Raw genomic sequence first — 23,421 nt, forward strand, 5'->3', positions numbered from 1 at the left:
TGCAATACCAATTAAAATACCAATGACTTACTTCAAAGATATAGAACACATATTCCAATAATTTATATGGAACCAAAAGAGAACACAAATAGCCTCAGCAATTCTTGAAAAGAAAGAATAAAGTGGGAGGTATCACACTTCCTGATATCAAGTTATACTATAAGGCCATTGTACTCAAAACAACCTGGTACTGGCATAAGAACATGCATATAGATCAATGGAACAGAACTTAGAACCCAGAAATAAACCCACACCTTTATGGACAACTGATATTTGACAAAGGAGGTAAGAGCATACATTGGAGTAAAGACAGCCTCTTCAACAAATGGTGTTGGGAAAATTGGAAAGCTACCTGCAAAAAAATGAAACTAGACCACCAACTTACACCATTCACAAAAATAAACTCAAAATGGATAAAAGACTTAAATGTAAGCCATGAAACCATAAGCATCTTAGAAGAAAACATAGGCAGTAAGCTCTCTGACATTTCTCGCAGCAATATATTTGCCAATTTGTCTCCACAGGCAAGTGAAATAAAAGGATAAACAAATGGGACTATATCAAACTAAAAAGCTTCTGCACAGCTAAAGACAATAAGAACAGAATAAAAAGACAAAGTACACAATGGGAGAATATATTTGACAATGCGTCTGAAATTTATAAAGAACTTGTAAAACTTAATACCAGGAAGACAAACAATCCAATCCAAAAATGGGCAAAAGAAATGAATAGACACTTCCCCAAAGAGGACATACAGATGGCCAATAGGCAGATGAAAAAATGCTCAACATCACTAATCATTAGAGAAATGCAAATTAAAACCACAATGAGATATCACCTCACACCAATCAGAATGGCGCTTATCAACAAAACAACACAGAATAAGTGCTGGCGAGGATGTGGAGAAAAGGGAACCCTCCTGCACTGCTGGTGGGAATGCAGACTGGTGCAGCCACTGTGGAAAACAGTATGGAGATTCCTCAAAAAATTAAAAATCGAACTGCCTCTTGACCCAACTATCCCACTGTTAGGAATATATCCCAAGAACACCATAGCACTGTATGAAAAGAAGAAATGCACCCCCATGTTTATGGCAGCATTGTTCACAATAGTGAAAATCTGGAAACAGCCCAAGTGTCCGTCAGAGGATGAGTGGATTAAAAAGCTTTGGTACATATATACTATGGAATACTACTCAGCCATAAGAAATGATGACATCGTATCATTTACAACAACACGGATGGACCTTGATAACATTATACTGAGCGAAATAAGTAAATCAGAAAAAACTAAGAACTATATGATTCCATACATAGGTGGGACATAAAAATGAGACTCAGAGACATGGACAAGAGTGTGGGGGTTATGGGGTGGTGGGGGAGGAGAGGGAGGGGGATGGGGGAGGGAGGGGTACAAAAAAACCCAATTAGAAGGTGATAAAAGACTATTGGACTTTGGGTGATGGGAATGCAGCATAATCTAATGTCAAAATAACCTAGAGCTGTTTTCTCTGAACATATGTACCCTGATTTATCAATGTCACCCCATTAAAATTAATTTAAAAAAAAGAAAAAAAAACACAGGAAAACTAATAAATAAATATTTTATGAAAAAAAAGTTTCTATGACTGTTACATTGAAAATAGAGTAGGGTGTGGGGAATAAGGATGAAAGAAGAAAGACTAGTTGGGAGGCCATTGCCATTTGGATGAGAGATGATGTGACTTGGACTGGGGGTCATAGAGAATGTAGTAAAAAGTGATAGAATGTGGGGTATATTTTAAAAGTGGAGCCAGCATGCTACTCTACCCTCTTTGCACGTCCTGATGTCATAAATATTTATTTTAGAGATATAGGTTGTTCCAGCTGGTGCTATTACAGATAACATTCTCATTAACATTGCCACTCATGCCTTTTGCATCTCTTATTTCCTTAGGATAAACTATTAGGGGTTGGGGCCCTGGCCGGTTGGCTCAGTGGTAGAGCATCGGCCTGGCATGTGGAAGTCCCAGGTTCGATTCCCAGCCAGGGCACACAGGAGAAGCACCCATCTGCTTCTCCAACCCTCTCCATCTCCTTTCTCTCTGTCTCTCTCTTCCCCTCCCACAGCCAAGGCTTCATTGTAGCAATTTTGGCCCCAGGCACTGAGGACGGCTCCATGGCCTCCACCTTAGGCGCTAGAATAGCTCCAGTTGCAACAGAGCAACGCCCCAGATGGGCAGAGCATTGCCCCCTAGTGGACATGCTGGGTGGATCCCGGTGGGTGCATGTGGGAGTCTGTCTCTCTGCCTCCCCGCTTCTTACTTCAGAAAAATACAAAAACAAAACAAAACAAAACTATTAGGGGTTGGATTACTGAATATGATCATCCTTATGCCTCTTGCTACATATCATGCCATGTTCCATAGTAGACTCCACTAACAGTACCTTAACGATCTTTCACTTTGATTGCTCCAGAATTCCTCTCCTATCCTAGCATCTCTCACCTTCTCTCCCACCATGATTTTCTTCTTTTACTCTCTCTCTTCCCTCTCCTTCTGGGGAACTTATAAAGGGACAGGGTAACAAAGACAAACAAAGGTTAAGGCTAGCCACAGAGAAAGGTATGAAAAGACAGGGAGAAATTTCTTCCTTTTCCCCCCTGTGTTACAGCCCTGAGAAAGGGCCAGCTGCTTCCCTCAGTCAGATGTGAATCTTCTTTGGTAAGAATCAACAAACCAACAATACTGCTTACTTAGAGACCTTTTTTTACTTCTGGGGAGATCAATGAACTTAACAATTTCAATTATTGTTCACAACATCCCCTGGTGCTAGATCAAACAGCCTTCTCTGAGCAAACATTTCTCTCGCCAGGGTGGGAAGTTAGTCAAACTTTTGGTCTCTTCATGCCCTTCCTCCAGCAGTTTGGTCCTCCTTTCCAACGAGCCCCGCCCCCTGCTTTCCACAACTCCGAAGTCCACTTCCTCCATCGTCCTTATCCAATTTCATTCCTAGTCTGGAAGAAAAAATTTTAATCAAATATTAAAAGTGAGGGGTTTCTTATGAATTTTAAGATCAATTTGTCAGTTTCTGCTGATCCTAAAATTCGTATGAAAAGGCATTGGACTCAGAATAGCCAGATGATCTTAAAAAAGAACAAAATTGGTGGACTCATGCTTCCTGATTTCAAACCTTACTGGAAAACTAGGTAATCAAGATAGTGTGGTCCTGGCATAAAGATAGACATATAGATCAATGGAATGGAGTGAAGAATCTACAAATAAATCCTAACAGTTACAGTCATTTGATTTTTGACAGAGAAGCCAAGAGCGTTCTATAGGAAAAAATTGTCTTTTCAACAGATGGTGCTGGGATGATGACTATCCACATGCAAGAGACTCTGGACTTGCATCGAATATCATACATAAAAATTAACTCAAAATGGATCATAGGCCTAAATGTGGGAGTTCAAACTGTAAGATTTTTAGAAGTAAAGATAGGAGTAAGTGACCTTGGGTTAGGCAATGATTTCTTAGATACAACATGAAGACCATAGGTGATAAAAGAGAAGATTGATAAATTGAGTTTCATCAAAATTTCTGTGTTTCAAAAGACATCATGAAAAAGTGAAAGGACAACCAATAGAATGAGGGAAAACATTTGCAAGTCATAAATTTGATAAAGGACTTTATCTAGAATATAAAAAATTCTTAAATTCAATAATAAAAAGACAAATAACCCAGTTTAAAAATAGGCAATTACAACCCTGGCAGGTTGGCTCAGCAGTAGGGCATTGGCCTGGCATGGGGATGTTCCAGGTTCAATTCCCAGCCAGGGCACACAGGAGAAGCACCCATCTCATCTCTCTCTCTCTCTCTCTCTCTCTCTCTCTCTCTCTCTTCTCCTCCCCATGTGCAGCCAGGACTCGATTGGAGTGAGTTGGCCCGGGGCACTGAGGATAGCTCTGTGTCTGCCTCAGGCACTAAAAGAATGGCTCTGGTTGCAACGGAGCGAGGGCCTCAGATGGGTAGAGCATCACCCCCTAGTGCTCTTGCTGGGTGGATACAAGTCAGGGTGCATGCAGGAGTCTGTCTCTGCCTCCCCTCCTCTACACTAAAAAAAAAAAAAAAAAAAAATAGACATTTTTCCAAAGGAAAATAAGCATATAGAAAGTTAGTAGGAAAATGCAAATCAAAATCACAGTGAGATACCACTTCTCACCTGCTAGAATGGCTATAATTTAAAAAAGCAGAAGCCCTGGCTGGTTGGCTCAGTGGTAGAGTGTCAGCCTGGCATGCAGGAGTCCTGGGTTTGATTCCCGGCCAGGGCACACAGGAGAAGCACCCATCTGCTTCTCCACCCCTCCCCCTCTCCTTCCTCTCTGTCTCTCTCTTCCCTTCCCGCAGCCAAGGCTCCATTGGAGCAAAGTTGGCCTGGGCGCTGAGGACGGCTCTGTGGCCTCTGCCTCAGGCGCTAGAATGGCTCTGGTTGCAACAGAGCAACGCCCCAGAGGGGCAGAGCATCACCCCCTGGTGAGTGTGCCGGGTGGATCCTGGTCAGGCACATGCGGGAGTCTGTCTGACTGCCTCCCCGTTTCCAACTTCAGGAAAAAAAAAAAAAAAAAAAGCAGACAATAACAATTTTTGGTGAGGATACGGAAAAATTGGAACCCTCATATATTGCTGATGGAAATGTAAAATGGTGTAGCGATTTTACTTTGGAAACCAGTTTGGCAGTCCCTCTAAATGCTAAAGATAGAGCTATCGTATGACCTACCAATTCCAATCCTAGATATCTATCCAAGAGAAATGAAAATATATATCCATACAAAAACTTGCACATGAATATTTGTAGCAGTTTTATTTGCATACCCCAAAATGTAAACATACCAAATGTCTACCGAATGATGAATGGATGAACAAAATGTGATAGAGCCATACAATGGAATATTATTTGGCAATGAAAAGGAAGGAAGTTCAGATATATGCTATAATACAGTTGAACCTTAAAAACATTATGCTAGGTAAAAGAAGCCAATCACAAAAGACTGCCATAAAAGATCTCATGTATATAAAATGTTTAGAATAGGCAGATCCATAGAAAAAGAAAGTACATTCTGGTTGCCCAGAATTAAGGGGAGCAAAAGGGTGGGGTGAGGGAGTGGAAATGGTGAGTGACTGCTCATAGGTATAGGTTTTTGGGGGGGATAATGAAAATGTTCTAAAATTAATGAAGGAAATAGATGCACAACTCTATATATATACTAAAAATTATTGAATTGTACACATTTGAACTTTACAGGTTAAATATTATATCTCAAAAAAGCTATTTTTGAAAAGTTGTTTCTTGTTCATTACTGGAAAAAGAACACCAGATTGTTTCATTCAGTGCCCTCCAAAAATTTGTTCTTGTCATGCATGGAGGAGCATGTTATGAGAATTGTCCTAAGGGTTGCTAGTAATAAAAGCTGGAGGCACCAAAGGGCCAGGGGAAGAGGAGGATAAAAGAAGGGATGGAGGAGGGACGATGAGGAATAGGAGAAGAGATGCACCAGAAATGAAGAAATAAATCACCTCAAGGTTGGACAGCCAGGTGGGAAAGGGAAAGGAAATGTGGGAGTGGAATCTGCAGAATATCCTTACTGCCAACTGTGTAGGAAGGGATTGATGGTTCAAAGCAAAGCGGCAAAGCAAATTATTTCGAAAAGAAAGACTTCCCTATTCACTGAGTACATAACGCCGTGTAGAGCTAATGGGAATCATTTGGTAAAAGTACACGAGCACTGCAGCCAATTGGAAAAAGCAATCATGATCGCTAGCATTAAATTTGTATCAGAGAAAAATTATAATGCACTTCTGCAAATAGCCAGAAAAAAACTAACCTTTTCTACAAACAAAGCTGTGGGTTAACATTAGAGAAACTCTAGAACAATGCTCCTTTTTCTAAGCAGAGACCTGTGGGCATAATCTTATTTGTTTAGCCCTTTGCATCTCAAGTTTGTTTGTTTTTTAATTTCTAAAAAGGTTATCCCTAAATTAGAGCCATTAAGAGAGATGTTGAATCTGAAATATGCCCATTTTTAAGGAAGAATTTAAAGATAAGAATCCAGGGCAGGTGAACAGTGCAGTGGGAACTCATTGCTCACAGGTGTGCAGACACACATCATCCCCAAAAGTTTAAAGCATGACAGGATGCCAGTCGTACCCCTAGTAGCCTCTTCCTTGTCAGTCTTGGTCCTGCCCAGTCAAGAGTCTATCTCTTCCTCACAGCCCTGTCATATAGGGTAGAAAAAACAGAGACAGAAAAGCTGTGACCAGGGCTTACTCATCAGTACAGTCAATAAATGAGAAGGGTCATAATAATTAACATGCGTGAAGGGCTTTGCAGTGTACAAGCCACTACCATGCACTTAATTTTTTTTTTTTTTAAGCAAGAGAGACAGAGAGAGGGATGGATAGGGACAGACAGACAGGAATGAGAGAGATGAGATGCATCAATTCCTCGTTATGTTACCTTAGTTGTTCAATGATTGCTTTCTCATATGTGCCTGAGCCAGTGACCCCTTGCTCAAGCCTGTGATCTTAGGTTTAAACCAGTGACCTTGGGCTTCAAGCCAGTGACTCTGGGGTTCAAACCAGCAACCATGGTGTCATGTCTACGATTCCACGCTCAAGCCGGCGACCCCGCACTCAAGAGGGTGAACCTGTACTCAAGCCAGCGACCTTGGGGTTTTGAACCTGGGTCCTCAGTGTCCCAGACTCTCTATCCACTGTTAAACTGCCTGGTCAGGCCATTTGATTTTCATTTAATTTTAATCTTTACAGAAACCTCCCCCAATCCCATGAGAAAAATCAAAGCTTAGAAATGAAATGACTAAGATTTCTTAGGACTTTTTCAAGTGTGTAAACATACCTAAACCTCTCTCAGTTAAAAAAAAAAAAAGAAAAAAGAAAAATCCATTCTGTTCTTCACATGCCCTCCAGCCAGCCTATGTCTCTTCTCTCATTAAGTAAGCTCTTTCAAAAAGTAGCTCACACTCCCTGTCTCTTTGCACTCACAATGTGGAGTTCCCTCGTCTAAGGAATGTAATGTACACAGGCGGGTCACAGGCTGAAAGATGGCGCTTGGGGAGCGCAGTCCCCAGCTCCTGCAGCTGGGACCACGCATAGTGTTAAACACAACTTGAGGGGTTAACAGGAGGAAATGTCCTTGATCTCTGGAGAGAGTGAGCAAACTCTGGGCAGGCAGTCAGGCTTGGGGAGCTTGCAACATTCCTCAGAGCTCCAAGGAGTTGCTTCTTCTATGGCTACTTTCCCTCCTTTCCTGTAGGAAGGGAAGAAAGAAAGGAAGAAAGGAAGGGATGGAGGCAAATAGGGAGGGAAAGAAGGAGGGAGAGAGAGAGAGAAGGGAGGGTTGTTTCCAAATAAATTTATCTGACCACAAACCCATTTATACTAGGGTCCCTTCCAACTCACTGCTGTTGGGGTTGCAAAACAGGTCACATTTTTAGAACTTGTAGCTCTGGCCTTGTGAGAAGAGAAGGTCCCTCTACTCCAGAATTGTTCCTCTCACCTCCTATCCAAAGTACCTATAATTCCTCCATTTCAACCTCATTGTGAGCTAGATCTTGAAAGATTTTTCTGAGTTGAAGAGTCTTAAGAAGCTGAACCCAACAGGAGAGGGTGAGAATGCTGCAGGGGCAGGGCCAGGGGGATGCCCAAGGCACATGCCACCCGCTTCCCAGTGCTGGACAGAGTCGGTCCGCAATCACTTACAGGATCAAAAGTACGGTGAAAAGAGGCCAGGGAGTAATGGTCTTGGGTACACAGTTAATTCTCTCTCCCCTCCCAGCTGCACTAACCATACTTCCTGTTCTGTTATCTAAAGTGTGAGGTTGGCACTCTCTGAAGACACAAATGCTCACTTCCAGCCAAGCCTGGCAGCCTTTCCTCCAGACCCAGCCAGGCATCCCTCTGCCCAGTGCTCTGCGGCTGCCGCTGTAAAAACAGGGCCCAGCACCCACCTCCAGGGATTTGGAGGTAAATGAACCACGATGAGACGACCATGCCCAGGAGTTCCCAACCTGACCAGTGTCTAAAATCTAGATGTAGTTCCTACACATTTTCTCACACTTCTCATCCCTTCTGTAATCCTTCTGCTCAAGAATTAGTATCTCCTTTGAAAGCAAAGGGGACAGCTCTAAGTAGTCAGGGCAGGCCATGGCAAAGCCACAAAGGAGGGGACATGTAGCTTTGATGCTCCTATCTCTTTTCTTTCTCCTTCTCTCTCTACCGAGGTCAAGAAAGAGTCTGAAAATACTCGTGTGTAACTTCATGTGTATAAAGTTCTCTTGTATCTCACAGAGCCTTTATCTGCAGTTATAGAATAAGCAAGTTTGGGGCACTACTAGAAGCAGCCTTTCAGGCAGGTAGCAAAGGGGTTGGCTTAGCCTGGGAGTCACCCCAGGTAGAGGGCTCTTGGAAACCCCGTGTACCCAGGATCTTCCTGCTCGTGGAGCTGGACCATGAGGGACTTTGAGATGAATGGTCCACAGTCATTCATTTCAGGGACTTTACCCCAGCCTCGACCTCTCTGGTGGTTTTTCTGTCACCACCCACCTTATTGGGCCAGTACCTGGTGACAGTCATGGTGACCCAGGAAGGCTGGATCTGGGGAAGTGAAGAGCAGACTGTGCTGATGATTATTAAAGCCTGTGGCTTCTGACTCCTCCACTGGCTCCTCATCAGAGTGCGGCCGGGGTCAGGCTGGGCACTCAGCAGCTTTGAGGTGGGTATTTGTTTGTGCTTCCTCCTCTTTGCTTTCGATTCAGCGCTTTCCTGTTGCAGCTGAGCTGCTCTGGGTAACTGCGGCCTCAGAGCAGCTACCACCGTGTGCAAACCAGGTCTGTCCAGGGCTGATGCTGGGCAACCAGGCTGGAAGGGTGGTGAGGTAAGAAACAAAAGTGGTAGAAGCCAGTTGGAACTGAGAAAAGAAATTCCAAAGATAAAACGTCATGATGAATAATAATTGAAAAAAATTTCAGCAATTTAAAAAACATGTTCCAGTTCACATTCAGTCATGGTAATAGTCAATTCTGATCTAAGTTAATTTGTTCAAATGTGTTTTCATTAGGACATACCCTTGAATATATTTTTTAAAGAAATAAGGAAATACATAGGATGAGATAAAGTTAATTCAAAAATTAAATTCATGGGCCCTGTCCAGTTAGCTTTGTTGGTTAGCGTTGTTCCCAAACACCAATGTTGTGAGTTTGACACTCGGTCAGGGCACATATGGGAAGTGGTCAAAGAATGCACAATTAAGTGGAACAACAAATGAATGCTTCTCTCTCTCTTTCTCACCTCCTTCCTCTCTAAAATCAATAAAAATAATAATTAAATTCAGGGGTGAGGGAAGACAAAGAGGGTAACCCCTCTTTTTATGAATTCTAAAAAGCATAACTAAAAAAATGTAACATAAAATGTTTTTTAATGTCAGAATAAATTTAATTTTTTCATATTTATTTCATTTAATTACCATAAAAGCATGTTTGGACTTTAAAAAAAAAAAGTTGAGCCTTAGCTGGTTGGCTCAGTGGTAGCGTTGACCCGGAGTGTGGAAGTCCTCGATTTGATTCCCAGTCAGGGCACACAGAAGAAGCAACCATCTGCTTCTCCACTCTTCTGTTTCTCTCTCTTCTTATCTTACAGCCATGGCTCAGTTGGAGCAAGTTGGCCCTGGGCACTGAGGAAGGTTCTATGGCCTCACGTCAGGTGCTAAAATAGTTTGGTTGCTGAGCAATGGAATAGTGGACCCAAATGGGCAGAGCATCACCCAGTAGGGGTCTGGACAGGTGGAATCTGGTCAGATCATATGAGGAAATCCATCTCTCTGCCTCCCTGCCTCTCATTTAATTTAAAAAAGGGGGGGGGAGTTCACAGAGAAGGAGGAGCTTGCAAAAATGCTGAAGATCTATGACTAAGACAGGAAAAGAAAGAATACTGCATGGAAACTAAGGGAAGACAGTAGGTCTTTCAAGGAGGTCAATAGCATCACCAGATGCTTAGAGTCAAGTAAGATAAAGACTAATGTGTCCATTGAATTTAGTGATATAGGGGGCATTAATGTCTTTAGCAAAAGCCCCTTCAATACAGTGGATGAGAGCCAATGCCAGATTAGACAGGGCTGAAAAGAGAAAGTGAAGAATCAGAATCAGCAAGGGTAGATAGCACATTCACTGAGGTGTGCCTACTCTCCCTCCCCCTAAATGCCCTCCCACACCAATCCTACTTGGTAAATTATTGCCCATTCCAGGATTGGACTGAAGTGAAAAGAATTTATCTGTCTGTCTTTTAGTTTTATTTTGTATTGGTTCAGGTATACAATGTTCCCCTCGATATTTCCAGTACTCACCTGACACCATATGCAGTAACCACAATGTTGACTATATTCCCTATGATGTACTTTAATATCCCCATGATTATTTCATAACTGCCAATTTGAAGTGAAGGGGATTTATAAACAAACAAAAATCTAAGGAATATATATATAATATCCTGGAGACAAATTCAGCCAGGGCTGGAAGTCAGGAAGTGAGTGATTTATTCTGTGCTCACCAGACCGGAACTTTGAACCAATAGAGGTCCACAGTCCCTGGTGCCCATGTGGGGGTGTTGGTCTGCATTATGCCAAGAATGTGATGCAATTCTTAAGAACAGGAAGAGGTTTGGCTGGAATGGAAAGATGACTCTGACTTGAGAATGGCAGGAGAGGGGGTGGAATGGGAAAGTTTTTTTTTTCAAAAGAGCAGAGCCAAAAGAAATGAAAAATGGTAACGGAATGCCTTGCTAGCCCATCTCCGATGGCAGTAAAGCAGACAGAAGCATCGGATTCAGAATTGGCTCTTTTATTATTTACGAGGAGAGAACAAGTGCCCACCCCTCAAGACTTCCTTGACACATGGGGCATCTCCCAGCACTTTTCTCTTTAAACCAAGAGCAGCTATCTGATTCCAGGTGAGGAAATGTCCCTGTGAGGTGGGGCAGGTGGCTGTCACCCTCACGGGAAAACAAGTGTGAGAGGGCCTCCTACGCTATTGGAACAGTTCACGTGTTAGCTGCTTGTGTTCTTACACAGTATAGAAGCACAGGGACACTTTCAAACAAAAGTGAATAATGAGACAATAAGAAAGGTAAGATATAGATAACATTTACTCTGACACGGACATGCTCTGACAGACATATTTAGATAGTGTTGGAAGTCAGTTTTTGGACTTAGGTCAGCATCTTCAATGGAAAGAATCAGGCCTGAACAAGTTTCTGTTTCTTTCTTCTTATTAAAAAAATTATTTAAAAACTAGTGCTTTACAAGATCTAAAATTCTAGAGTTAAATGGGAAAACACGGCTAGGAGTTTCTGATTGCACAGGTCAAATCATTAAAATGAGATGAAAGGCACAGCTCAGGTTTTTTCAAAGGATACAGAAGAGACAAACTATTATTTGAAATGAATGTTTGTTACAGTATTTTTCGTAAAGGGTCTGCCTCATCTGTCACTTACAGGCCATCATTTTTTAAAGGCTGTTCTCTTAGCACACTGATGGCTGCCAGAGGGGAGGAGGGAGTTGGGGGCCTGGGTGAAAAAGCTGAAGGGATTGAGAAGTACAGATTGCCAGTTAAAAAATGGTCACAGGGATGTAAAGCACAGCACAGGAAACATAGTCAATAATACTATAATAACTATGTTTGATGCCAGGTGGGTACTGGAACTATAAGGAGGAACACTGTAAAGTACATGATTGTCTAACCACTATGCTGTACATACATCTGAAATTAATACAAAATAATACTGAATGTAAACTGCAATTGAAAAAAAATTGTTTTAAAAGAATAGTAAAATATAATAATAAAAATAGAGGCTGCTCCCTTTACAGTATAGTTGTTTTCTTCTCAAGGAGACACTGAGGTTAGCCACTTTGCGGAAGTGATGAAGAATCTTTGAGCTAGTTTTGCTTCCCTCTTCTGGAAGCATGAAGACATGACCTGAGAAATGGACAGGGCTGAGGATCCTAAACCCTACGGTATAACCAGACCTCGATACTTCTGCAACAGGAGTAAAGTAATTATGGAGCTGGTTGTTAGTTTCCAGAGGAACAAAGAGGCTTGCACTGGTCACAAATGCTTCCCTGAAGTTAGGGTAATAATAGTAATAATGATGATGATATCCTGTGGTACTTACAGGTAGGTCACTTCACAGTTCATAAAACCCTGACAACCAATATTGCATGTCTACTTGCTTTTATCCTCCAATAATCCATATGAAGTAGGCACAGCAGATATCACTTTACAGGAAACTGAGGCCTAATAACTTACCTAACGTCCTAAAGGGGCAGAGGGGAGCTGGGTCTAGAAACCCAATCTCCCGAGTCCCTAGTTCAGTGTTTCCTCCCCTTTCACCTACGCAGACCACTGCTCCATGGGAGGACAGTATCCGCTCTGCTGCGCTTTCATGTCACTACCCTTCACCAAAAATGTCTCATGATGCTCACCGAATTGATGAAACAAATGTGCTTTGTATAGAACTGTATACAATTCTAGTAAGGCTACAATAATATTGTGTAGTAAAAACAAAAATATATCTACCGAAATCTCACAAACAAATGGACTATAGCAGAGCTTCTTAAACTTTTGCTTGGAAGTTCTTTAGTATTTTTAGTTTGTTTAAAATATTTTTTTCGGCCCTGGCCGGTTGGCTCAGCGGTAGAGCGTCAGCCTAGCGTGCGCAGGACCCGGGTTCGATTCCTGGCCAGGGCACATAGGAGAAGCGCCCATTTGCTTCTCCACCCCTCCGCCGCGCTTTCCTCTGTCTCTCTCTTCCCCTTCCGCAGCTGAGGCTCCATTGGAGCCAAGATGGCCCGGGCGCTGGGGATGGCTCTGTGGTCTCTGCCCCAGGCGCTAGAGTGGCTCTGGTCGCAACATGGCGACACCCAGGATGGGCAGAGCATCGCCCCCTGGTGGGCAGAGCGTCGCCCCCTGGTGGGCGTGCCGGGTGGATCCCGGTTGGGCGTATGCGGGAGTCTGTCTGACTGTCTCTCCCTGTTTCCAGCTTCAGAAAAATGCAAAAAAAAAAAATAAAAATAAAAAAAATAAATAAAATATTTTTTTCAAGCACAGTTACCATACAATATTATATTAGTTTCAGATGTACAACATGGTGACTAGACATTTATACAAATTATGAAGAGATCACTCAGATAAAGTCTAATGCTCACCTGGCACTATACATTGTTGTTACAATATTATTGACTATATTTCCTATGCTTGCTCTATATCTTGTTTAAAAACAAGTTTTGGGCCTGACCTGTGGTGGCGCAGTGGATAAAGTATCGACCTGGAATGCTGAGGTCGCTGGTTTGAAACCCTGGGCTTGCCTGGTCAAGGCACATATGGGAGTTGATGCTTCCTGCTCCTCTTCCCCCTTTTCTCTCTCTCTTCTAAAATAAATAAAGTCTTTAAAAAAATAAAAACAAATTTTGCTTCGTTTTCTTTTTAAAGATTCTTTGCACACAGTTTTGTAATAGCAAGGCCCAACTCTGCTACTGGGTAAAACTGAGTTTGAGAAAGATGGAAGAAACAGAAGACTATAAAGATTTAAAAAACAAAACAAGAAGAACCAATTTGAAGGTAAAAGTACTTTTATTTTACAATTCTAAGTGTGCAAGTAAATGCACGCTGCATATTAGTGAACCGGCCAAACAGAAGGCATACAAATTGGCGTGCTCCTCAGTCTTCACTTTCCTCGGCCTTACCACGTGCCCTTGCATACCCAGCCCAGCAAACCTCATCACACACCTACACTGGAACCACTGGGACAAGCTGGGCAGGTGCAAACTGCCACCAGCGGTCAAAGCTAAGCCATAACCAGTTTCACAACTTTAGCATGATAAAATACATCTTCCTTTACCGGGCACAATGGTCATCTTTGCCGTTGAGCTGGAGCCACTTTTCTGGATGACAAATTGGTAAGGAGTTAAGTGACATTTATGAGTATCCACACAACATAAAAGCAACCATAGGCATGGTGGCTCTGTGGCCAATTGGAAACATTGCCAGACCGAGATCTGCCAGTCTTAGACTTCGTATTTTCTTGTCTTATTTGCCTCCATGCCTGAATCTCCCACTCTTCACCCTCTTACTTCCCATTGTTTCTGCCCTACAGAATTGATTTCATCTGCTGTATTCCTCTTTTCCAACATGTTCACTGTATAAGGAGTCTTCCTGCTGGTCCTCTTTTGTTGCAACTTCTTTTTGAATGTGCCTATTTCTTTTCCCATATCCTTATTAGGCCTATGCCATTTTATTCTATTTTGTTTTGTCATTGAAATTATGTGGATATCCATGACTTACATAATTGCCTAGTTCCAGAAAACTTGTGCATGATTTTTGTTAGTATACTGATTCTGCAAATATTTTTTTTAATTTTTTTTTTTATTTTTCTGAAGCTGGAAATGGGGAGTCAGACTCCTGCATGCGCCCAACCGGGATCCACCCGGCACGCCCACCAGGGGGCGATGCTCTGCCCACCAGGGGGCTATGCTCTGCCCCTCCGGGGCGTCGCTCTGTTGCGACCAGAGCCACTCTAGTGCCTGGGGCAGAGGCCAAGGCGCCATCCCCAGCGCCCGGGCCATCTTTGCTCCAATGGAGCCTTGGCTGCGGGAGGGGAAGAGAGAGACAGATGGGCGCTTATCCTGTGTGCCCTGGCCGGGAATCGAACCCGGGACTTCTGCACGCCAGGCCGACACTCTACCACTGAGCCAACCGGCCAGGGCCTGATTCTGCAAATATTGCTGAGTACCTCTAACATCAGCCATTGCACTGAGCCAAGGATTCAAAAACACATATAACAATTGGTCTGTACCTCAGGGACCTCACACGGTCTACAACGGAGGAGACAGACAAGCACAGTGACTACATTGGGAAATTCCATGCTAGAAATGTAAACAAGTTGCTATGGGAGGATGAAATCACAGTTTCTCCCATGTTGGTGGGGAGAAGCACATGAGAATGTTAGAAAGGCTTTACTAGGGAGACATCAGAGCTGGGTCTTCCAAAGATTAGTGTAACTTGAGTAGACCGGAAGGAAAAAGAGCAGGGTAAAGTTTACAAAAAAAGATGTTCTGGAGAAAAGGTAATAATAAGCCAAGGCACAAGGTAAAGTGCTTGGCTGGTTAGAGAACAGATGATGTGATATGGCTCAAAGAGAAGAGGTGGGGGAGTAGCAGGTGATTCCAGAATGGTACACAGCAGTCAGATAGTGGAAGGCACACTGGAGTATGTGATCTTTTATTCTATAGGAAATGGGAGTGTGATTTACCCTTATAAGAAAACTTCTGGTATTAACATAGTAGTACTGGATTGGAAAAGGGACTTGTGTATGTAAAGTATTAAGGAGGCCACTGCAAGAATCCAGGGTAAAGTTAACTGAGCTAATGCCTAGCTCAGCTGGTTAGAGCATCAGCCCGATATATAAAGGTTGTTGGTTCGATTCCCAGTGAGGGCACACACAGAAACAGATGTTTCTGTCTTTCTCTGAAATCAATAAAGAAAAAAATATTTTAAAAAAGTTAATGAGAGCTTGAATCTAAGGCCAAAAGAAAGAAAGTGATGTATGAGAAGCATTACGGTGGTTATTAGAAGCAGGTTTTGGTTAACAGTTGAGAGGTGGGAGGCAGAAACATAGGAGTCAAATGCAGTTCATGACTTATGGATCTGGTAAAGGGATGGCAGGTGAGCCCTGAACACTGAAATACAGTAGGAAGCACAGGTGAGGTTTTTCCTGAGTACTGAAATGGAGGTAATGTTTTATTTAAATTTTTAATTCATTTTTTAGAGAGAAGAGAGAGAAAGGGGGAGGAGCAGGATGCATCAACTCCCATATGTGCCTTGACCAGGCAAGCCCAGGGTTTCAAACCAGTGACCTCAGCATTTCCAGGTCGATGCTTTATCCACTGCGCCACTGCAGGTCAGGCTGGAGGTAATGTTTTAGATACAGTTATGTATTTTTACAAATATTCAATCATAGATATCCAAGCAGCAGCAAAAAATTGGGGTCTGGACATCGTTTAAGGACAGACAGGAACTCTTTAGAATTATCTATAAGTGAAAGCTGAAGCCCTAGATATATTTAGAAGACAAACCAGTGGAGTTTGTTCTTAAAGAATTCTGATGTTTGAAGGTTTTTTTCCCCCAAAGTGAGAAGTGGGGAGGCAGTCAGACTCCCACATGCGCCTGACCGGGATCCACCCCGCATGCCCACCAGGGGGCGATGCTCTGCCCATCTGGGGTGTTGCTCCATTGCTGCTGAAGCCATTCTAGTGCCTGAGGCAGAGGCCATAGAGCCATCCTTGGCGCCGGGGGCCAACTTTGCTCCAATGGAGCCTTGGCTATGGGAGGGGAAGAGAGAGATAGAAAGGAGAGGGGGAAGGGTGGAAAAGCAGATGGGCACTTCTCCTGTTTGTGCCGACCAGGACTCGAACCTGGGACTTCCACATGCCAGGCCGATGCTCTACCATTGAGCAAACCAGCCCGGATGATGTTTGGAATTTTTAATAAAGGGACTCCTTAAAGCAGGGGTGTATTTACATTAATTAATAAGAGAACATAGTATACTACAAAATCAATAAAAGGTAAGATAATTTAATGCCTAAAAAGAAAAAGTAAATGAAAGTTGGTTTTGAAGGTCTTGCTTACAGAGCAAAGTTGAAGGGTTACTTTAACTCCTCAGTAAAAACAGCATCTAGGGAAATAAAATAAAAAGGAAAGGGATAAAAGAAGTGAAGGAAAAAAGAAAATGGGCAAAAAAGACTAGAAGGGGAGATATATATATATTTTATTCATTTTGAGAGGGAGGGAGGGAGAGAGGGAGAGAGAGAGAGAGAGAGAGAGAGAGAGAGAGAGAGAGAGAGAGAGAAGGGGGAACAGCAGGGAGCATCAACTCCTATATGTGCTTGACCAGGCAAGCCTGGGATTTTGAACCAGCAACCTTAGCATTGCAGGTGGATGCTTTATCCACTGCGCCACCACAGGTCAGGCAGATATATTTTTAAAAATCATTTTGCTAAACCTTATGTGAATCAGATGGAGATAAATGTTGAATTAACATTGAGATAAAATGAAAAAGTCAAAGTTAGGATGAGAAAGGGCAAATAAGAACTCAAGAGCAAAAAAACATTAAAAAGGAATACAGAAAAAATGACAAAAAATAAAATACAAAAAGAGAATAATAAAATGAAATTGTTAAAAATATATATATCTTTCCCAAACAAAAAGCAAATGAAATAACTTGACAGAACAAAGTAAAATGCCAAGTGCTTAAGACAAACATGTCCGCATGATTGCTAAGGGGTAATAAACAGACTAGTGTACTGGGCACGTGTCTAGCAGTCCTGGAGTTGAACTGAGGTCCTTCAACTTGCTGTGGTCTTGGGCAAGCTGGGAAATGGTTATGAGGATTGCAACAATACATGTAAACGCCTAATATATAGTGCTCAATAAATGAAGGTTATGGGAGAAAAAAATTGGACATCTTGATTAGTACGTGGAAGTCAAATTTCCAATAATTTTTCTAATCTAAAGCATGGATTCAGTTACAGCATTTAAAATAAACTTTACCAGAACTGAGTAACTGAATTGCTCGAAATAGTTTTACACTGCTGGGTTAACCTTCTCTGTAATGAGTAAGCAAATGATGTGACACTCAATTTGCCCATTCTATCTCAAACTACGTAACACATGCGACAAATTTTCTTGGGGATCTTTACAGTACAAGCTCTTTGGTCCAATCCATTAATTTGCAATTATAGCAATAATATCTGTACACCCACTGCTCTTTGCCTTTTTGCTGAGCTGTTTAAAAATACAACCAGGAGAGGGTCCAGTCACTTTTGGTAGCTTTATTAACTAAAAAGCCTTCACTATGTGGCCACCAACATTTAAGTTTTTAGGCATCAAAACTTCCAATAAGATGGGAAATTAAATTATGTTTTCTTATACATGTATTATTAAATATTATGTGCAGAGATAATTATCCATTTGTCTTCTTAACTTGCTTTTGCTAGACTTCCTACTGATAAAAGAAAATATAAATTTAAAATCCTTAAATGTAATTTTGCAGAACTGAGACCAGTTTTTTTTTCTGAACAACCCGATCCCTACATGGTAGAACTTTTTTGTACACAATCTTTCAGGAGTGCATTTCACCCACAGGTAGTTCGAATGACAGAATTCTTCCAGCTCATCAGAATTGAACAGTTTTCAAGGCTTCTGGGTACTTACCTTTGAGTTCTATATCCTACCTCTCTGAAGTTCTTAACTGGGGGATTGTGGACCACTGGGTTACAAGCATGCTTTATGGAGTTCTTGATTCCCTGACAAAGAATGTGATGATACTTGGTATGCATGTACGTCAACTTTTTCTAGGGTAAAGGCACAACAGATTTTCTAAGGCTTTCCAAAAAGCTTAAGAATCAGTTAGACATTTAAATAAACATATGTATGTACAATTTGCCAAATATTGCTGTATTTTAACATTTGCGAGATTTCTTAATAAGCATCTTAGGAAGTGCAGTGTCATAACAACCAGAAAAGCTACTTTAAAAAGTAGGTCTTGGCCCTGGCCGGTTGGCTCAGCGGTAGAGCATCGTCGGCCTGGTGTGCAGGAGTCCCGGGTTCGATTCCTGGCCAGGGCACACAGGATAAGTGCCCATCTGCTTCTCCACCCCTCCCCGTCTCCTTCCTCTCTGTCTCTCTCTTCCCCTCCCGCAGCGAGGCTCCATTGGAGCAAAGATGGCCCGGGCACTGAGGATGGCTCTGTGGCCTCTGCCTCAGGTGCTAGATTGGCTCTGGATGCAACAGAGCGACGCCCCAGAGGGGCAGAGCATTGCCCCCTGGTGGGCATGCCAGGTGGATCCCGGTCGGGCGCATGCGGGAGTCTGTCTGACTACCTCCCCGTTTCCAGCTTCGGAAAAATGAAAAAAAGAAAAAAAAAGTAGGTCTACATCTTCACTTCCTAGTAATTCCTACAATGCTTCAACCTACTGCAATCTGACTTCTGTCTCCAGTTCTCTAGAATTACTTCTGCCTTATAGAAGTCCAAATTACTAAATTCAAAATACATTTTTTTGGTACTTCTTTTGAACACTTGGTGGTAGACTAAAAGGGAGAAAAGCAGACCCTGGAGTCAAATTGCCTAGTTCAAATCTTAGCTCCATCACTTTTTAGCTCTGCAACTTTGGACAAATTAACTCCAGGCCTGAGAGTGGTATCCTTTGTAAAAAATTTCTTCATTCATATGGTATGTACAGAACTTACTTCAAAATGTCAATGTGAGAATTAAGTTAGCTTCTAACAAAAAAAAATTATGTAAATATTAGTTATTTGGTAATTGGGATTTCTTTCTTCAAAATCACTTGAAACCTGTCTCCAAAGTTTCATTCTGCCTTTGATTCTTCCAGGCTCATTCCTAATGTCTTTTACACTGTGGCCAGAATGATCGTTTGAAACTATAAATCTGATGCCATCTCTTGCCCCTGATGTTGGGGTAGCCTACGCTCCTTAGCCCAGTAGACAAGTCCCTTTATGAAAGTGGACCAGTCTAGCTCTTGTTCCTTAAGTCTCCATTCCTACACTTACCCTACCAGTTATACTGAACTAAGCTAATTACAATCCCCAAAATAGGCCTTATTCTTTTTTTTTTTAAAGAGCTTTTCTTTTTTTTTAATTTTATTTATTCATTTTTATTATTAGAGAGAGAGGAGAGAGAGAGAGAGAGGAAAGAGAGAGAACAGAGGAGGAGCAGGAAGCATCAACTCCCATATGTGCCTTGACCAGGTAAGCCCGGGGTTTTGAACCGGCGACCTCAGGGTTCCAGGTCGACGCTTTACCCACTGCGCCACCACAGGTCAGGCTGGCCTTATTCTTTTAACTTAGGACTTTGCATAAGCCATTGGCTGTCTAGAATATCCCATTCTGCTTGTCTTACCACATTCCTTCCCTAAGTAAATTAGGTGTCTTTTCTCAATGTGCCCCAATAACCCTGCAGAGTAGTCACACATTCTATGTGAGATGGGGGTTTGGTTGCTGATACATTTCCTCTAGTCAGATCTTCCCTTCCCACTTCCTCCAATAAAGAACAGAAGCAGGAGCCGTATTATGACAGACTTGTTCTCTCTTTTTCTACCCTTGTAATCTCAAACCAACTTCTTATTCCTGTATGGCATTTCACAACCCTCTTCTCATTTTTTAATAAACCCACTGAGTTTAGGTAGAAATATACCTAGAAGATTATATGTACTTAAATAAACTAGATAACAAAAGTTCACACTGAAGGGAACATTCTAGAAATATTTATTTCATTGCTGACCACTTGGTTATAGCATGCAATTCTCAATAACGAGCTGCCGCTCTCCACTCCTACAGAAGCACCAGATGCTACGGTGCCACCACCTAGCTTTTCAGCCTTTCAAAGGCTCTTATGACCAACATTATTACTTAGGGACAAGCCTTTTAGGGACCTAAAAGCACTTATTCTCTTTAAAAAGTAACTTAATATTTCATGCACAAAATGCTAACTGGTGGACTGAGGTCCAAAATGGAAAGAAAAATTTTATTCTAGTTCTATAAATTATTAGGAATAAAATAAGCATCTCTCCTTGCCTTATTATAAGGAAACAGAATTTTTTTTCTCTATCAGGAATCAGGACAGTAGCCTTAATGACCCCACAGAGCCATAAAACAGTTCAGTGGTTCAAGTTCTTTCTGAAAATGTTAAGAAATAAGAAGTTGGCTCATTTCCCTATATAATTTAAAGAAATATCTACAGTATTTGTAGGAGTTATAGGTTATATTGCAGACCCTTATGACAATATTTAAAAGGCCTATGCTCCCATTTAAAAAATTCTATCTCAGAAGGTAAAAGGAAATCCCCATTATCCCTGAGCAAAAAAGGGAAAAATCGTAGGTACTGGTGTTGATAGAAGCCACTATAAATGAGTTATCTAGCGCTAGCTCATTCTCAGCGAATTTATAGAAACTGAAGCAGGTGGGAGGTGCTCTTAGAGTTCTTCTCAGATCAATGTATTTAGTAGTTTGAGTAATCACACTGCAAAAACTTAATTAAATATATAGCTGAACATTCTCCATTTTGAATTTGAGACTGTCCTGAAAGGATGCTTATGGGACGTGAAACTATTGGGCACAGATGAATTTTAAAATATGTTAGCAAAGTGTGGCAGGAGGAAGACAGAGGGGAGGACTGTAATGGAGACAGTGAGAAAGGGCAGGACAAAACTGTAGTTACAAGCTGGGCCTTTCTGCTCATTAAGTCAGGGCCTCTGGCTATAGGTACTAATATAAACCAGATGCTGAAAAATAAAATTAAGAATGTCTCAAACTAATTTAAGTCTTTTAAGGAATAAATGACAGAAAACACTTTAGCTTCTTAATAAAGGAGTGCTATAATATAATTTCAAGGCATCTTAATATAATCCATTTAATCCTACAATAATTGTGCAATAAGCAAAATATAAAAGGAAAATAACAAAGGTTAACTTCCTACAGGGGCCAAGAGACAGACCTTTACAGCGCAGCAATAACCTTCACATACTGAATTCTTACTAAAAGGCCATCAAAAACTCAGATTACCAAAAATCACAAATGTTAGCAACAAAAGGAATGTTGATTAGATAGAGTCAAAAACTTTCCCAAAGGGCTGCCTTCTCTAAAGGAATTTCAGAATATTGCTGGCACGGGTTGGTTGAGTTAAATCTCACCGATGGCTCCGTTACAGAATGAGATGCCCCAGTCAGTGCTGTTTTAAAAATGTAAAACACTGGGAGGAAAAAAAATCAAAACAATCAACTTTTCCCTAACATATATGGCTTAGCACCCAGAGAAAGCCTCTGCCCCCAAAGGAGACTTCCTACATAGGGTTAAGCTTCATTAAATGAGGTGTAACCTTTCATTTTCAGGAGGGGTCTTTTCTTGCAAGGTCTTTAGAGGCAGAAGCTCCGCTTGGATTCTAATATACATCTCTGTGAGCTCAGCTTCCTGCAAACACACACCTGCCAGGCTCTAGGCTCTCCCTTGCCAGTGACTGGACTCACTACTTCACAGCCACCAGAATCGCACATACACTATTAACATGATGAAAAACACAGCAACTGCCGCAAGTTTGGCGTAAGTCGACCGCATGTTTAAGTACTTCGCATCCTGGCGGTATTTCTTGGACAGACTGGACAAATTGTTAGCCTTTGAATCCAATGCTGTTAAAGATGAAAAAAAAAAACAACAAAAACCAACAACATTCATTAGTCCATGGAAGTATTTTATCAAATATATTAAGTCATTAAAATAACCAAAACGAATGGCACTATACCAAACAACCACAGAGCTTAAAGTATTTTTATTTTAAAAGATTGCATGTATTGATTAATTCATGATCCTAAAGCACTGAAAAATCTGCAGTGCATTTTAAAATTATCAGACCAACTTATGTTCAAATTTTTGTGACTATAATGAAGTGGTTAGGAGTACAAGTTCTGGCCTCCAACTCTTTGGTTCAAATTTCAGATGTACCAGCCATGTGATGTTGGGCAACTCAGCCTCTCTAAAGACTCAGTTTCATCATCTACAGTAACGGGAATAACAGAAGCTATATCATAGGATTATAGGTACATGAGAATGCCTGTAAAGTGAGCACAATGCCTGCATATGGTAAAGAGTTGATAAATCTTAGCTGACATTAATGATATACATAATCTTTCAGTGGTATAAATCAATTCTCTCATAGTTTGAAAAAAAATAATCCATGTAAAATAAGACTCAGGTAACCAGAAAATGAGTATTACGCTATCTCTCTCTCTCTCTCTCTCTTTTTTTTTTTTATTAAGTAAGAGGCAGGGAGACAGACTCTTGCATGTATCCTGACCGGGATCTACCAGCAAGCCCCTACGGGGCGATGCTCTGCCTATCTAGGGGCACTGCTCTGTTGCTCGGCAACAGAGCTATTTTTAGCACTGGAAGCAAGGCCATGGAGCCATCCTCAGTGTCAGGGCTATTTGAGCCATGGCTATAGGAGAAGGAGGAAGGGGGAGAGAGAGGGAGAGAAAGGGAGGGGGAGGGGTGAAGAAGCAGAGGGTATTTCTCCTGTGTGCCCTGACTATGAATTGAACCCAGGACTTCCACATGCCAGGCCGATGCTCTACCATCAAGCCAACTGGCCAGGGCCTAAGCTATATCTCAGTGGTGACTGTTGCCAAATTTATAAGATTCTCCACATAATAGACTATTATGATGATAAAGCTATAAGCAATTATATTTCAACAGACATAGGAAAGTTGTACTGTAATTGAAATACAGTAACAGGTGCTAGAAAACCACCAATATTTA

General features: G+C 41.7%; 1 protein-coding gene across 2 annotated transcripts in view; it reads right to left on the bottom strand.

The window, feature by feature from the left end:
* Nucleotides 1–13,652: 13,652 nt before the first annotated feature.
* SEC22B (SEC22 homolog B, vesicle trafficking protein) overlaps nucleotides 13,653–23,421 on the bottom strand; it is a 28,486-nt gene continuing 18,717 nt past the window's right edge. Inside the window, exons 5-6 of one of the 2 annotated variants that reach the window (XR_010730379.1) lie at nucleotides 19,945–22,295; nucleotides 13,653–19,712 (exon numbers count right to left, since the gene is read on the bottom strand). Coding sequence is in view for 1 of the 2 variants with exons in the window: in XM_066268138.1 (XP_066124235.1) it covers nucleotides 22,141–22,295 (155 nt within the window). In the remaining variant the exon portion in view is untranslated. Of the gene's footprint in view, nucleotides 22,296–23,421 lie in introns of both variants that reach the window. The other variant, XM_066268138.1, reaches the window with a different exon arrangement.

Source organism: Saccopteryx bilineata, chromosome 3 (assembly GCF_036850765.1).
Source record: "Saccopteryx bilineata isolate mSacBil1 chromosome 3, mSacBil1_pri_phased_curated, whole genome shotgun sequence".
Classification (NCBI taxonomy): Eukaryota; Metazoa; Chordata; class Mammalia; order Chiroptera; family Emballonuridae; genus Saccopteryx; species Saccopteryx bilineata.